Raw genomic sequence first — 14,279 nt, 5'->3', positions numbered from 1 at the left:
AGTCAAAAAGAGCACCTGTAACCACTGGGAGCTCAGAGATGACGTCTGACAGCCACTGGGCTCCGGGCTCTGAGCACTGAAGCCCAGTTAGGAACACCTGTCCCTCCTCTTTGCCAGAATCTGCTCACCATCTTAAAAAAATCTCTTCTTCCCAGCTTTCCCTGACACTGCAGGTGGTCAGATCCCTGTTACACGCTCTCACACCAGTCTCTGCTTTTCCTCTGTAGAAGCCTTCACAATTGTAGCGGAAGTGGTTAGTGTTTTAGTTGTTCCATGTCTATCTCCTCCACTTGACATAAGCTCCAGAGAGTCAGGGTTTCCCTCTGTCTTGTTCACTATCGTGTCCCAAATGGTAGCACAGTGCAATGAGAGGGAGCATCTCACAGACACTGGGAGGGGACTAGAGAGTAAACCACCCTGGGGGTGGGTTAAGGAGAGCTCCCCAGTTTGTAGGAAGCCTGGGGAGTAATAGCATCCCAGTAACTAAGGGTCAAAGAAAACATCCAAGATGGATCAACAGCCTCTGAAGGTCAACTTCCCGGAAACCCCTTCCTCATCTGGGCTGTGTCCCATGCCTGGAAAGCCCTGCCCCCGCTGCCTCTTACCTGGTTGACCTCCCTGCAGATCTCCCCAACTCGCCTCACCAGGAGCTGCTGCAGGTGGCGACACTCAGTGCCTGGCCCCCCATCCTCCCGAATCAGGCTCCTGGGAAGGATGGATCAGACAGAATTGCACGGGGAGGGAATGGGGGGAGGGTGTCACGGGAGTTGGTGCCAAGAGGAACCATGAAAAGGAAGGAGGACTGGACAAGGGGAAGTAAACAAGATGGAAACTGGGAAAGATGGAATTCTCGATAGCAATTCTGGAAGCCTGGGTTCCATGCTTGCCTCACCAGCTGCCATACTGAGGCTTCCATCATGCAGCTCACCTTCTCTACCCTCAGATCTTCTTCCTCAGAATGGTGGGTCCTCCCTTCTCTCAACACCCCCACCCCTCTCAACACTGTGACTACAGCAGTACTGAACCAGATACCTAGGTATGGTTCCTGGCGCTGCCGCTTACTAACTGAGACCTTGGGCAAGTGTTTAACTTATCTGTGCTGGAGTTTCTTCGTTCAGACTACGAGGATAGTAATACCTCATAGGGCTGTTACAGATTAAATGAGTTGATCCATGTAAAAAACTTAGAACGGTGCCTGCCGCATAGCAAGTACTTGTTAACTATTACCTATCATCCCTCATTTTTATGTATCTGCAGCTCCTGAAGCTGCTGTGAACTACAGATGCTCTTAATGCTCGGCTAGGAACCAAAATCCTCATCAGCTTTTCAACTCCATTAGGAAAGCAGAGTGATGTGCTTTGCTACAGTCTGTGGGAAGTGGTCAGGAGCCCCCAACCTTAGAATACAAGTCAGACCCCGACCCAAACTCTCAGCCCCAAGTCTAGCCTTCTAACGACACTGAAGCGGGGTGACGTGGGACCAGGGAGAAGCTAACATCAGAGTCGGGTGTAGGGCCCCGCTGCTCCTTACCGCGCGTGTGCATACACTTCCACACGGTCCTGCAGCACCCGGACGATGAGCCAGAAGTCAGGCAGGCAGGGCCCAGGGAGGCCCGCAAGTGAAGGCTGTGGAGGCGCCGGGCCGGGCGGGGTCCGCAGCGTGAAGGGGGCCTTCTCAGCTGGGGTCTCACTGGGACCCTCACTGTCTGAGCCACTGCTGCCACCGTCGTAACCTGTGTCAAACGTGCTGAAGTTCAACCCCATCCTTAGGCTCATCTGAGCCCCAAGTGTATCAGCTCGGTGGGCCCCTCCAGGTTAGTCCCTTCTGATGGCCCTGCCCAGACCTTTCACTGTGCAGCCCTGAGTCCACTTCCCATCAGCTTAGTCTTCCATGCCCCACCCCAGCTTACCTAGGTGGTCTGAGTCCACACTGCCCTGACTGGACATGAGTCTGAGTCCCCGGCTGGGCCCAGGCTGGCTCCCTGGGAAGAGAAGGGAAATGCCTGGAGCCTCTCTCAATCCTGCCGAGGATGCCCTCTGAACGTGGAAGCAGGGCCAGGGAGGTGCAAGTCCTCTCTTACCTCGCTGGGGCAGGCTGGGCAGACTGATGAGCAGGGGGCCCTCAGAATCCTCTGGAGAGCCAGGGGCTTGGGGGCTGGCTGTCAGGGCCTGAGAGGCAGGAGGTCAGGATGGAGTACAGGCCCCACACTTCCACCACCACCTGCTCCGTTCCCAGGTCAGCCCAGGAAAGACTCACCTCCCCTTCGACGCCTTCCGCCCTGTCCTCCTGGCTGTGCCAAGCCCAGGCCGCCGAAGGGGGCTCCCCATGGGACCCACCTGGCTCTTGGCCAACTGCCACAAAGAAGAAGCCGCTGTCGGCGTCCTCAAGAAGAACATGCCCAGGGAGGTGGAGGCGGCGGAACTCCTGGGGAGCAGGAACCAAGGGCAGAGGTTAGGCAGGACAGCCCTCCCTGGTCACGGCACCCCACACTTCCTCATCAGACCCTCACAACTACCTGGTGAAGCAGACACTAGCATCCCTACTGCTGAGTTACGAAAAGGCTCAGTGACTTGCCTAAGGTTCAACAGGCCCGGTGGCAAGGTTGAGCTGGGTCTCTTCCCACTGAGCTGGGCTGCCAGGCATGGGGTAGAGGTCAAACAATAGGGTGAGGAGGTGAACTCAAACCAAGAGAGGGCCTTCCGGTTCTGCATGTGAGTCCAGGGACGGACGGGCACCCAGGTGACCAGGGAGCATTCTGCGGGCAGCATACCTCCTTGAACTGTGTGAGGGAACGCTCTGGCCCGAACACGAAGCTCAGTGGCAGAGTCTGGCGAAGGCAGGTGGAGCGTCCAAGAGAGCTATGGATGTGGGCAGCTGCACGGTGCAGGGCGGGGCTCTGGGGGAGGCCCCCTCTTCGGAGTGCCCCCACCATCTCGTCCTCCAGCAACCAGCGGATCTGCAGGGGGAGAGCAACCCAGGAAGTGGTGAAGGGCACTTCCCATGCTGATTGGGACGTCACTGCACTCTTAGATTAGAAGATACTGGAAGATACTCCACCTCACAGACTGAGAGAGGCCCCACTTGGACCCCAGCATAAACAGGGTGCCTCACCTCACCACCTGATGGAAAGGGTGTCAGTTACAGTGTTGAGGGGCTGTCACTTGGGTTGGGGGAGGGAAGGCCCTCACCTCACTCATGGTGGTCTCAATAGCCAGTCTGTGGGGTGTGGCCAAATTAGATAGTCCTGGGTGCCTAATTGGAAGAAAGGTTTAGATACTGGTTTCCAGAAAACAAAACCAACAGGGAACAAGGAACTCAGAGAGGGAGCATAAGGAAGTACCTGTCTTCTCCTGGAGGTGGCAGTGGGGGCCCCAGGCCATCATCGGACGGTTGCCCTGGGGATCGTGGGAAGGACGTACTGCTCTCAGATGTTGACCTGAAACAGGGTAGGAGCAAAGGTCAAAGGTCAGGAGCTATTATCCTCCTAGGGCCTCCTCAGCATTCCTTTCTTGGAATCCTTAAGGTACCCTTAGTCCCCAGGTGCCCACAGATTCCTTAATGGTCCCGCTACTCCAACAAGACCCCAGATATCCCCCACCAAACTTGCTGTCCCACCGGTGGTGCTGAGGGTCTGAGGTCGGGGGGAGCTCCACTTCCAGGGGCAAGGTCAGCACAAAGACGTCCAGAGTGACACTGAGGTCCCGCAGAGGAACTCGGCCTCCAGTGGGGGGGCCTTCCAGACTAGAAAGCACCTGGCCTGGGAGAGGGGGAAAGTCAGGGGTTACTGCAGCCCTGGGATGAACACAGCTTCCAAGTCTCCAGGGCTAAAGAGTTACACCCGTAGGCTCTCTCCCCAGGCAGGCAGACAGGCTGCATCGGACCAGTGGCCCTCCCCTAGGCACCCCAAACTCACCCAGGCAGGTGGGCAGGCTGCACACGGGTACTGAGCTGTGCTGGCCGCGTAGCCGCACAGAGCATGTGAGGTGCAGGAAGAGTGGTGGCAGGTCATGTGCCAGGCTCTCGGGCCCCGTGGGTGAGTCGCCCCCCAGGATGCTGAAGGAGTCTTCATCAGGGTTCACGGTATCTGTGTCTGACAATGAGGCGGAGTCCAGCCCAGCAGGCCCCAGGTCTGGTTCACGGCTCTCGAGGTATTCCACCTCCAGCTCTGGGTCACTCTCGGTGACCACACAGCAGGCAGACGTGTCTCCTAGAGATACACGTCATGTGGATAGGTTGGCAGCAAAGGCCCCCGAATCTTGGCTTGAAGCAGCCTTTCCACCTCTACCCGCTTGCCTATATACCTTCTTCTCCCATGAGCTCAGCCTCTGAAAACTCCAAGTCACTGACTTTTCTGTCTCCTGCGTCCCGGGGGCCCTCATCCTGGGCAAAAGAAAGAGACAGTATGATCCAAGGCAGGGCCTCAGGGAACCGAGAGTTAAGAGGATCCGGGTGGGTCAAGCGGGGCCTCTGGGGCTACAGGTTGGGGGTAGGAGCGAGGTAAGGGAGAAAGCCACTCACCTCACGCCTGCTCGATGGAGGGCAATAGAAGAAGTAGTGGGGATTGGAGGGTACTGTGCGGAAGTAGAGACCACTGATCTCCAGGAACTTCTCCTGTTTGGGGGTTAGAAGGAGGATACGATGTCAGTCACTGCCCGGCAGGACACTGCTCCCACCCCAGAACAGACACCTATACACCCCCAACCCAGGAGGGACCACTGTGCCCCTGTGCAGGCAGGACTCTGCCCTCTCTACCCTCACCTGGATGAGGCTATGAAGGGCATCATGCGCCTCTCCTCTGAGCTGGCAGACGTCTGTCAGAGATATTTCCAGGCCAGGGTCTGGATGGCCAGGGACACGGGTGCTCTGAAACTCAGGCTCGCTTAGGTCCTCGGTCTCTATGCTGAGTGGTCAGGGTGGGGTGAGGGACAGTGAAGTGTTAGGAACCATCAAGGCCTAAATGAGCCTGCTTCCCGAGTGGGAGCAGCACACACCTGTCTGTCTTTGCCTCTAGGAAGGGTGCTTATTAGCACACGACATGGGCGGGAAGAGGCCGGGAGAACCAACCCACCCATCTTGGCTCTAACCTCCACATTTCTTAGTGGCTGGACATTGCTGTGAAACAGAGGAATGAGTAAGGCTGACTCCCAGTTTTCTGACTTGGACCAGTGGGTGGAGGGAGAGATCTTTCACCGTGGAGGAGGGACACAGGCGGAGAAGCAAGGGTTGGTGGGAAGAAAGTGCACTCATTTAGGAGGCATGAAAGGTGTGGGATCTAGACCTCCGGAGAGAGAACTGCGCTGGACTTCGATCTGGGCATCACCAGTGCAGTCATCCTTCCGCTCCTTCTGCTTCCCCAGTGCTGATCCACTGCAGACACCAGACACATAGCTGTCTGTCTGCATGCCTCTCTCCCTCCCTTCAACAGTTTTTGCCTCTATGAAACTCACAGTTTGGGGAATTATTACTATCATGTGAATGTCCTCAGAACAAACTTCTACTTTCACTGATGGCCACTGACAACTCCCCACCCCTAATGTAGCTCAACACTCCACACCAGAACAGGAGAGCCAGGAGAACAAGGAGAGTAGGAGAGGAAGACCGCCGTGGGTGCCAAATGGGAGAAAGAAGCCTGGGCAGGAGGGGTGGGAAGCCAGGACAAAGCATGGCTGGGGACTACCGTGCCCAGCCACTCCCCCAGGTCAGAAGGCCCCTGCTTATAGGGGCTTGTCTGTGTGCTCCCTTATATGTCATTCAAGGACCATCCCAACCTGGACTCAGAAGCCAAGACAGCTCGTTCCCGAGGCTCGGGGCCCTCCTCCACACTGCTGCTGAAGGGCCCAGGGCTGAGAGGACCGGGGCTTGGGGGTGCATGAGGCAAACCCCGAGTGTGGCCACACAGTGCGAGCAGAAAAGGGGTGATGTCTACTTCCTGTAGTAGCTCCTCACAGGCGTCCACTGCTATCAGCATGTCCTGCGAGGTCACGCTCTGTGCTTGCTGCAAGCTCCGGAACAGCCCTAGTGGAATTGGAAGGGGCCACGAGGGTCAAGCTCTGCAAGGGCCTCTCCAGTCCCCATGCCTGTAATGCTGCAAAGTGGGCTCCTCCCTGCCACGGCGTCACACTCACCACGGACGTAGCAGCGCTGTGCATGCTCCTGCAGCAAGGCACAGTGCGTAGCTGCCTCCTTGTGCCTGGGCTCCATCCAGGCTGAGGAGAGGGAAGGCTGGTCGAGGAGCTGAGTCCTAGCAACAGGAGGAAAGAGACGGCTTGGCCAGCTCCCCTGGTGACACCTCAGACTCACCATCCCCAACCCTCCAGTGGATCATCCCTGGGTCCCTACCAAACGTATCCACGGCCCAGCAAGCTCAACTGATGTGCTGAGGAAGTCCAGCACGAAACGGGCAGGACATGGCTCAGAAGCTGAGCTCCTGCCACTGACCATCAACCTGTCTGCCCGTACCCCTGAGTATGTATCTGAGCCACAGCTGGGGGCCACGGTTGGCTGGGAGTTGGGAGAGGACCTAGGTCAACACTGAGGGCACTCACCGGAAGACGAGGTCTCGGGGCGCCTGAGGGGGCTGCACACCCACCATCTGCTCCCTCAGCGCTTCCAGGGAACAGCTATAGATGTAGACAGGACACCGCGTCCGGGGCCCATCTGCACCCTCTGTCTGTGAAGCCTGGCGCCCAGTGTAAGCTGGTAAGTCCTGATGAAAGGGTGGGCTCAGCTCTCCTGGATTCTGGGCACTGTCTGTGGGCAAGAGGTGGCACATGGCTTTGAGCCCTCTTATCTGTTCTCATTTCCGCTGCTGCTTAACTGACTTAAGAGTCAGCAGCCTTACCGCTGGCTGGGGTGACACTGAGGATGGGGACCTGGGACTTTGTTGCCCTGACCCCGGTTCCTCCCTGATCTTTCAGGCTGGGAGCCCCACTCCAGTCCTCGAACTTAGACTTTGTTTCCTCTTGAGAGGGTCCCTCCAGGCCATAGGCAGCCAGATGCTGGACATCTGAAGAGGAAAAGCAAGACATAACTCAGAGCCGCCTGCTGGGCTGTGGAGGGAGCTCCAGGGCTTGTATCTGAGGGGGTCAGTGAGAGAGGTCCGCGGTTGGTACCTGAGAAGGTCGCAGGGAGGAAAGTCAGAAACACATGCTGGGGGGTCACAAGCCTTGCATAGCAGCGCCACTGAGGGGGCTGGGCAGAGTTGACAGGCCCGAGAGTTTCAGAAGGGCCTAGACTCTGTAAGAGAGAAACAAACTTAGAGCCATCTATAAGGGACCATCCAATGCCCGCTCTCTTCCTCCGCCCGAGAGTCCATCCTCAGGGATAGCTTGCAAGATCGGGAACCAAGGGGAATGATGGCATCCTGTCAGTGGAGGGGGGCACTTAGTATCCCCAGTGATGGAAAGCTGGGGTGTGAATATGTGGGGACGGCAGGAGGTCACTATGACAAAGGGCTCAAGGAGATGCACCAGTGCTGACCCGGGTGGGAAGAACTGAGTCTCCGCTGGCCTGGGCGCTGCCGCCTGCTTCATCCTTCAGGATCCCACAGTCCCCCACCGGTGGCCCCTCTGGACCTACAATGCGGGTGGAGAGGGGTGGGAGAGAGCAGGGCTCTGAGGTGAAGGGGAGGGGAGGCCAGGACCCAGACAGAAGGCACCCTGTGGGGTGGGGGAAAGCGGCTGGGCCGAAGTCCGGTGCCGGGAACGAGGCGGGGGCTCACGTGGGCTGTGGCAGCTCCTCCGCAGCACCTCACGCGGGAAGGCGGCCTGGTCGGCGGCGGGCAGCGGGATCTCCCGGTCGCTCAGCTCCTGCCCCAGGCAGCTGTGCAGCAGGCACAGCACCATGTCGTTGGCGGGACAGGGCCCCTCGGCGAGAGGGACGCCCTCTGGCTCTGCCCGACACACACTCTGCTCAGCACCAAGGGTCTCCTGCTGCCCGGCGCCCCCGGCTCAGCCCCAACCAGCCCGGCCCCTCCTGCAGCCTCCCAGCCCCCTCCTGCCCCCTCACTCTTCCGCTCATTCGCAGACTCATCTGCCCTCTGTATTCTAACACTCCCTGGCTGGCTGGCCCTCTAGGTACAAGGTTCACCCACCTCTGGAAAGCAGAAGGAAGAACATCTGGATCTGCTGGCACTGTGGCAATAGTCCCATTAGGTCAAAACGGAAAGGGATCTCGTGGACACAGGTGTCTCCTCCCTGGTCCAAGCCTGGGAGGGAGGGAAGGAAGACAAGAGCGCAGTGAGGCCCACAGTCCCTGTCTGTGGCTGCCTTCTCCCCACCCGCTCCCCTGCTCCTCCCCAGGGGCCCCCTCCCCACTGACCATCAGAGACCCTCGGCTCCGGGGGCAGGGGACTCCACTCCTTGCTCTGGCACAGCTGTATCAAGTACTCAAAGCTCAGCATGGAGCCTATGCAGGCAGCATCCCGAGGGTGGAGCTAGAGGAGGAATAGCAGAGGGCAGGGGTCAGCCCCTCCTGGCCAAGAGGACCCCAGCCTCCAGCTATCAAGGAAGCCCTCACAGTCACGGACATTCAGAACACGGAGACTCAGGGGGACCAGGAAGCCGCCAAGCTGTGCTGCTCCCAAGGGGATGCACCCAACCTGGAAAGTGGTGGGGTACTCCCGAGGCCACTCACAGCTCGAGGGATCTCCGAGTATGCCAAGTCCTGGAGGTGCCTCCAGCTCTCGGGGCCGGGCCCCACTCGTCCATACTGCGGCTCCACCCACACCTCGGTGACCAGGTTGAGCTCCGAGTCTCCCTCCAGGGCCTCCACCTCCACATCATTGTCATCATCTGTTGAGAAGCTAAAGGAGGAAGGGCTCTGAGCCCGGAAGAAAGGAGAGTCCAACCCACCACCACCTGGTTGGGAGTTGGTCCACGGAGGGCGGGAAGGCCAGGGCACACGGGACAGCCACAATTCACACGTGGTCTTTGCAGACCTGCGTCTGCCCAGTAAAGCATCTGGAGACAGTATCTCCCACCCCAACTCTCAGCACTGGGAGACAGAACTTCAGGGGACAGTAGGAAGAAGGGGGAACGTGGAGCAAGGCGGCTCAGAGAGGGCTGGGCCTCACCTGTCCTTGGTGGAGGTAGAGTGCGGGGGGAAGAGGATGTACTGGACGACGCACGTGTGCCTCTCTTCGACTGCAGCCTGCCCCGGGGGCTCATTCTGGGACAGGATAGGAAAGCTTGGCCCTGCCCCGGCCCAGGCAGAGATCTGGCCTGGCCCAGCTCTGACCCTCAGCACTTTAGTCCCCTCGCCACACTGTCCTGGGACTGGCCTCAGGCCTTGGGTCCTCTGGCCACAGGGTCCCTGTGAGGCAGCGTTTCCAGTGGTCCCAACCCAGCTCAGAGGTGAGTATCCCTGGGATGATGATGGACCTTGGTGGGAGGGGTCGTGAGGGACAGCACATACCTGAATTGGAAGCTCCAGGACCATGTTGATGATTCCTTCCCCGCTGCAGGCAAAGTGGAACCCTTCCGAGAGCCGGACCCTGAAGGCCCACAAGAGTGGGGGTGGGGACAGGACGAGATGGGGAGAGACACTCAGTGTACAGCCCCTGCTTCCCACGCCACTTACATACCCACTTTCCAAAAGCCATCCAGGCAGACTTGTCCGCTGGTGGCCCTGCCCAAACGACTGGTCCCTCAGGGGTGGCAGGTGCAGTTAGGGCCAGAGGCCAAAATAAACTGAGTCGGGGGAGTCGTGGTGGGGAGGGCAGCAGCCCACACTGCTCTTTGCTGGATCCTCTGCACAGCAGCGGCCACAGCAGAAACTGGGGCTGAGATGGGGCAGGATCCGGCTTAGGCTTTCTGCCAGCTTCCAAACCCAGAGTCTACACTAGACTCTGCCCCAAGTTGCCCAGCAGGCTTGGTGACGTACTCAGTGAGGATGGAGAGGAGCTGGGCGATGGCGCTGAGCGGCAGTGCGGGGGCCAGTCCCGATGGGATGCTCCAGAGCCAGCGCTGATGGTAGAGGTAGCGGGATAGCGACGCCAGGCTAGAAGAGGCCGAGCGGCCCGACACCAAGGGCAGTGGCCCTGGTGGCTCCAGTGTCAGCAAGAAGGGTGCCCGGTAGTCCAGCGGTAGCTTCTCATACCTGAGCAAGGGGGGCAATTCCCAGCTGATCTCTACTCATACCCAGCTTAGCCGCAGCCCCCCACGTGCTCCTGGCCCTGGCCCCACTCTCTTTACCAACCTGATGAGCAGCTTGTCCAGTGGCTTATGCAGGACCACAAGGCAGGGCCGATCAGACAGGGCCTGCTGTGGCCCCAGCAGCGGGGGTGACTTGGAGGGAGAGTTGCCCCCACCGGTGCCCCCCAGCCCTTTTCGTTTCACCTTGGGTGTTGGCTCCTTGCTTTGCACCCGGTGGGGGAAACGTAGGCGCAGGATTTCTTCCCGCAAATCCGACACAATCTGAGGGAAAAATGTGATCGGACCCTCCTACTCCCGTCTCCTACAGATGTGGAGAAGGGGCCCACAGACAAGGTGAGAAAACCTTGTACCCCAAGCCTTACTTGGTCTGGGGGCTCCTCCCTCTACTGGCCCTGGCCCTGGGGAGTCTGGGGAGAACGAGCTAGTCAACATTCCAGGGCTCCTTGGTCTGGGAGTGAGTCGGGGTCCAGCTCACCTTGTGCCGAGCCTGTGCTGGTGTGCCAATGGGGAAACCCAGGCGGAGCACCATGCACGGGGCCTTGGAAATGATGCGGACCATGTAGAAGGAGGAGGGGGGCTGGTCTGGGGCACTGGGGAGAAACGGGAGGGAGTCCGTGAGCAGCCCTTGGCTGGGAGAAGATGGGTTTAGGAGGTAGGAGGGAGAGGGTTTGGGGTGAGAGGAAGAGACGTGGGAAGAGGGGGAGGGGGAGGAGTGAGGGGACATCACTTTGCCCACCTGGAGAGCAGCTTCACATAGGAGTAGCCCTCGACTAGCACGAAGCTGCTCCAGTCACGGAGCAGGGAGGTCAGCGAGGAGTGTGAGATCCTGCACTGCACGGTGCTGTAGCGGCCATTGCTGCCCGGGGTGTGCAGGTGCTTGGGGATTGGCCTGGGAAGAGGGTGTGGAGAGAGGGCAGCCCTCCCAGCCCCAGTCATGGGGCAGAAGAACAAACTGCTACCTCTCTCTCTACTAGGACCTGTCTGAGGATCTGAAGGCTCATGAGCAGGAGGGCTAGGACGGCTCGGAGTTTTCTTGGCCAAGGTCGGTATGGGCTCATCTGCTGCTTCCCTTCTCCATCCCTCCCCGTCCCCTCACCCCAGCCCCTCCGCCCCAACGATGGCCCAACTATGGCGGATACCCACGTGTCATGTTCCAGGATTAGCACTAGGCGATGCATGTGCAGCCAACGCTGCCATGAGTTAGCATCCATGGACAGCACTGGCTTCCAGTAGGCAGCGAACTGGGCGTGGGAGGAGTCGGAACCACTGTGCTGAAGGGAGAGCACCTGGGGACAGGAAGCACAGCCCTATAGGAGCATGCATGAATAACCTCCACGCAGCAAACAGAGCCGTGGGGCTCAGGGGGTCAGAGGTGGCACTGGTGTAAGGCTAAAGGAACCCATGGCCCAGCCTGGGACAGAGGCAAAAATGGCCTCCAATACGAAGGCTGGATTAGGATGAACGAACCCAGGGACAGGCTGTGTAGCCCTTTAAAGCTGAATCCAGGCAAAGGATGGAACTTCCACCACTGACTTTGGAGGAAAGCCGCTGAGTGATGGCAGGACCCCAGGATGAGGCCATTATTTGCTAGCATAAGCCCCCTGCTTGTCAGTGCTAGGCTGACAGCCGGGGCTGAGTGTGGAGAAAGCACAGGACAAAGGGAGCCATGGTCTTCAGGAAGTGCATAGTTCACGGTGGTTGGCTGAAGGTGCTGGGTGCGGCCAGAGTATGCCACATGGAGACGACTGCAAGGGGGCTCGCAGTCGTCTGGGAGACAACCACCTAGGCATTCTGCAAGTCTTTACCTCTGACACCCGCGGTCTGCTGAGGACAGCCTCTCTCTATAGACCCTTCCTTCCCCCAGGGGCGTGGACGGAGGGAGGGAGCTCTCAAGGCGAAAGCTCAGGGTCCTGGTTTGGGGGCCTTAGATTTGAGAGGAGAGGAAAATGAACGTGGTTCTGGGCTCTAGATGCAGTGACAATCCAAGTCTGGGTGGGCACAAGATGGGGAGAGTGAGCGTTGGGGCCCCTCACCGGGGTGGTGGAGCCGGGCGGGATGTAGAAGAGAGGCACTCCGCTCTTGGTGCTGTCGGGAAGCGTGAAATGTTCCGGGACTGAGGAGAAGGACTGAAGGTGGGCTAGCATCTGGTCCGTCTGATTAATGCTGCAGAACAAGTGCCAACCCTGAGCCTCATCGGACTCTGGTGAGTCAGAGGAGGGGAGCCCCAGGGGCACAGGGGGCCCTGGACACAAGCCTAGTGCTCGGGGTGACCCTCTCTAGCCCCCAGTTTCACACATCTGTCCCTCCACACAACAAATGGGGCACCCCTCACTGAGCGGTGACCTCACTCACCTCTGCAGCGTGTTCCAGAACCGCCGGATAACGTGGGTCCGATACAGCGAGCGAATGGGTTGCCTTAGTGCACAGGACACATCGTGCAGGATGTCATAGCCACCTTCCATTGTCACTTCCACCCGGGTGCCTCGAGGGCCCTCAGGCTCCAGGGGCCAGGGTGCCACAGCCACGTACTCAATGCGCATGTTGTGTTTCCATAGCAACACCAGTTTCACCTCCAGCTGGGACCCTCCTTCAGGGGAAGGAGAGCTGGTTAGGGCAGGAGGGCATGGGACTCCAGGCCTGGTACTGAGTCCTATCTGAAACCCCACCTACCACATGAAACTCTAGCCTGGCCAAAGGTTCCAAGCGTGGTTCCACAGAATGCAGGCCCGGAGCCTGCCAACTGACACAACTGAAGTTTGTAGGGGTAATCTGAAAACAAAGCTAAGTTCCGGACACCACACCATCCTCAGCTGACTCACCTGGAGCCAAAGGAGACGGAATTGGAAGCTGAACGCTGTGAGAACTAAGCCCTGAAGGCTACTCAGAACCCACTTGTCTCAAATGACAGGCAGACTCTGTCACGGAGACACCCTCTCATGCACGGTACGTGTGTGTCTTCTGCTTTGTTCAGACCTGTGGGATACAGCAGGACCTAAACCCTTACCTTTGGCCAGTGTGACCTCTCGGACGCTGTAGCCCTCTCGAAGCCGCACAGACACGGTGCTGACCAAGTCAGCCAGCACCTCCTTCTCAGTGTGCTTCTTCCGGCGCAGGGCCAAGGCAGGATTGCTACTTGCGGAGACCAGGTGCTCATTAAACAGGCGGTGCTGAGAGCCTAGAAGACCAGTGAGGATGGGGAAGGGGAAAGCGTTTTATCTGTTAGCTGACAGAGGCACAGGAGCAGAGGCCACACTGAGTCGCGAGAGAACAGTGCCAAAGCCATGAGCCCCAGTTATCCTGCTAGTGCCCCGGGGACCCAAGCCCTAGATGGATTCCTGCATCATCTCTAGGTCCACATTGTATTCCCCCGTTCCCACACCTGCCCCAGTCTGCCACTCACCGCAGTAATATTCAGGGTTCAGGGCTTCCCCACTGCGCAGGAAGGAGTAGAGGAGAAACGCCCGGTGGTAGACAGTCAGACCCAGGTTGCCTGGCTCGGGCTCAGGACAAGTGGACAGGTAGGAGCCAAATGTTGCCATTGCGATGAACTTCATCAGTTCCACATTGGGCACATGGCCAAAACTACAGTCGTAAGAATAAACTCCTCCTACCTGAAGAAGTGAGCAATTAGAGACCTAGCTCCAAAAGAGCCACCGGGCTGGGTGGCTGCTCCCATCCCTGACCCACACGGTGGGAAGTGGGCCCGTGTTCTCCCAAGACAGACCACTGCTCTGCAGCTTTCCTTCCCTGAGCCCTTCTGTCTGAAGCCCATGCCATCTAGCCACACCCATCTTGCTCCACATCAAATACCAGCCGGCCCCCATTCACTGAAGATTTTGGCCACTGGTTCATTGGATTCCTGTCATCATCTCAAGACTACAGTGTCTAACAAAGTGCTTCTCAGACTTTAGGGTGCACACAAAACACCTGGGGATTTTGTTAAAATGCAGCAGGTCTGGGGTGGGGCCTGAGATTTTGCATTTCTAACAAGCTCCATGGTGATGCCAAGGCTGCTGGACTGTGGACAATATTTTGAGCACAAAGCCTAAAGACTGGAGATTGGCAAACAACATATAATCTGTGGTCAAATCTAGCCTATCATCTATTTTTGTAAATAAAGTTTTA

At 58.3% G+C, this 14,279-nt stretch overlaps 1 protein-coding gene across 4 annotated transcripts in view; it reads right to left on the bottom strand.

Annotated features, from left to right (window-relative positions):
* The window catches only part of SZT2 (SZT2 subunit of KICSTOR complex), a 50,450-nt gene that overhangs the window by 16,581 nt on the left and 19,590 nt on the right, over positions 1-14,279 (bottom strand). For 3 of the 4 annotated variants that reach the window (XR_013827678.1, XM_079917490.1, XM_079917491.1), the window contains exons 8-41: positions 13,555-13,765; positions 13,159-13,329; positions 12,507-12,741; positions 12,188-12,317; positions 11,298-11,440; positions 10,891-11,043; positions 10,630-10,744; positions 10,198-10,415; positions 9,883-10,098; positions 9,415-9,493; positions 9,074-9,168; positions 8,635-8,803; positions 8,320-8,434; positions 8,093-8,206; positions 7,721-7,891; positions 7,480-7,574; positions 7,113-7,236; positions 6,842-7,006; positions 6,546-6,750; positions 6,126-6,241; positions 5,769-6,015; positions 4,759-4,900; positions 4,519-4,611; positions 4,302-4,380; positions 3,914-4,207; positions 3,616-3,757; positions 3,341-3,436; positions 3,189-3,252; positions 2,771-2,956; positions 2,257-2,424; positions 2,081-2,168; positions 1,910-2,002; positions 1,531-1,732; positions 606-705 (exon numbers count right to left, since the gene is read on the bottom strand). Coding sequence is in view for 3 of the 4 variants with exons in the window: in XM_079917490.1 (XP_079773616.1) it covers positions 606-705; positions 1,531-1,732; positions 1,910-2,002; positions 2,081-2,168; positions 2,257-2,424; positions 2,771-2,956; positions 3,189-3,252; positions 3,341-3,436; positions 3,616-3,757; positions 3,914-4,207; positions 4,302-4,380; positions 4,519-4,611; positions 4,759-4,900; positions 5,769-6,015; positions 6,126-6,241; positions 6,546-6,750; positions 6,842-7,006; positions 7,113-7,236; positions 7,480-7,574; positions 7,721-7,891; positions 8,093-8,206; positions 8,320-8,434; positions 8,635-8,803; positions 9,074-9,168; positions 9,415-9,493; positions 9,883-10,098; positions 10,198-10,415; positions 10,630-10,744; positions 10,891-11,043; positions 11,298-11,440; positions 12,188-12,317; positions 12,507-12,741; positions 13,159-13,329; positions 13,555-13,765 (5,034 nt within the window). In the remaining variant the exon portion in view is untranslated. The remainder of the gene's footprint in view (positions 1-605; positions 706-1,530; positions 1,733-1,909; positions 2,003-2,080; positions 2,169-2,256; positions 2,425-2,770; positions 2,957-3,188; positions 3,253-3,340; positions 3,437-3,615; positions 3,758-3,913; positions 4,208-4,301; positions 4,381-4,518; positions 4,612-4,758; positions 4,901-5,768; positions 6,016-6,125; positions 6,242-6,545; positions 6,751-6,841; positions 7,007-7,112; positions 7,237-7,479; positions 7,575-7,720; positions 7,892-8,092; positions 8,207-8,319; positions 8,435-8,634; positions 8,804-9,073; positions 9,169-9,414; positions 9,494-9,882; positions 10,099-10,197; positions 10,416-10,629; positions 10,745-10,890; positions 11,044-11,297; positions 11,441-12,187; positions 12,318-12,506; positions 12,742-13,158; positions 13,330-13,554; positions 13,766-14,279) is intronic. The other variant, XM_079917492.1, reaches the window with a different exon arrangement.

Source organism: Stenella coeruleoalba, assembly GCF_951394435.1.
Source record: "Stenella coeruleoalba genome assembly, chromosome: 1".
Lineage (NCBI taxonomy): Eukaryota > Metazoa > Chordata > Mammalia > Artiodactyla > Delphinidae > Stenella > Stenella coeruleoalba.
This window is presented reverse-complemented; position numbering and strand designations above follow the sequence as displayed.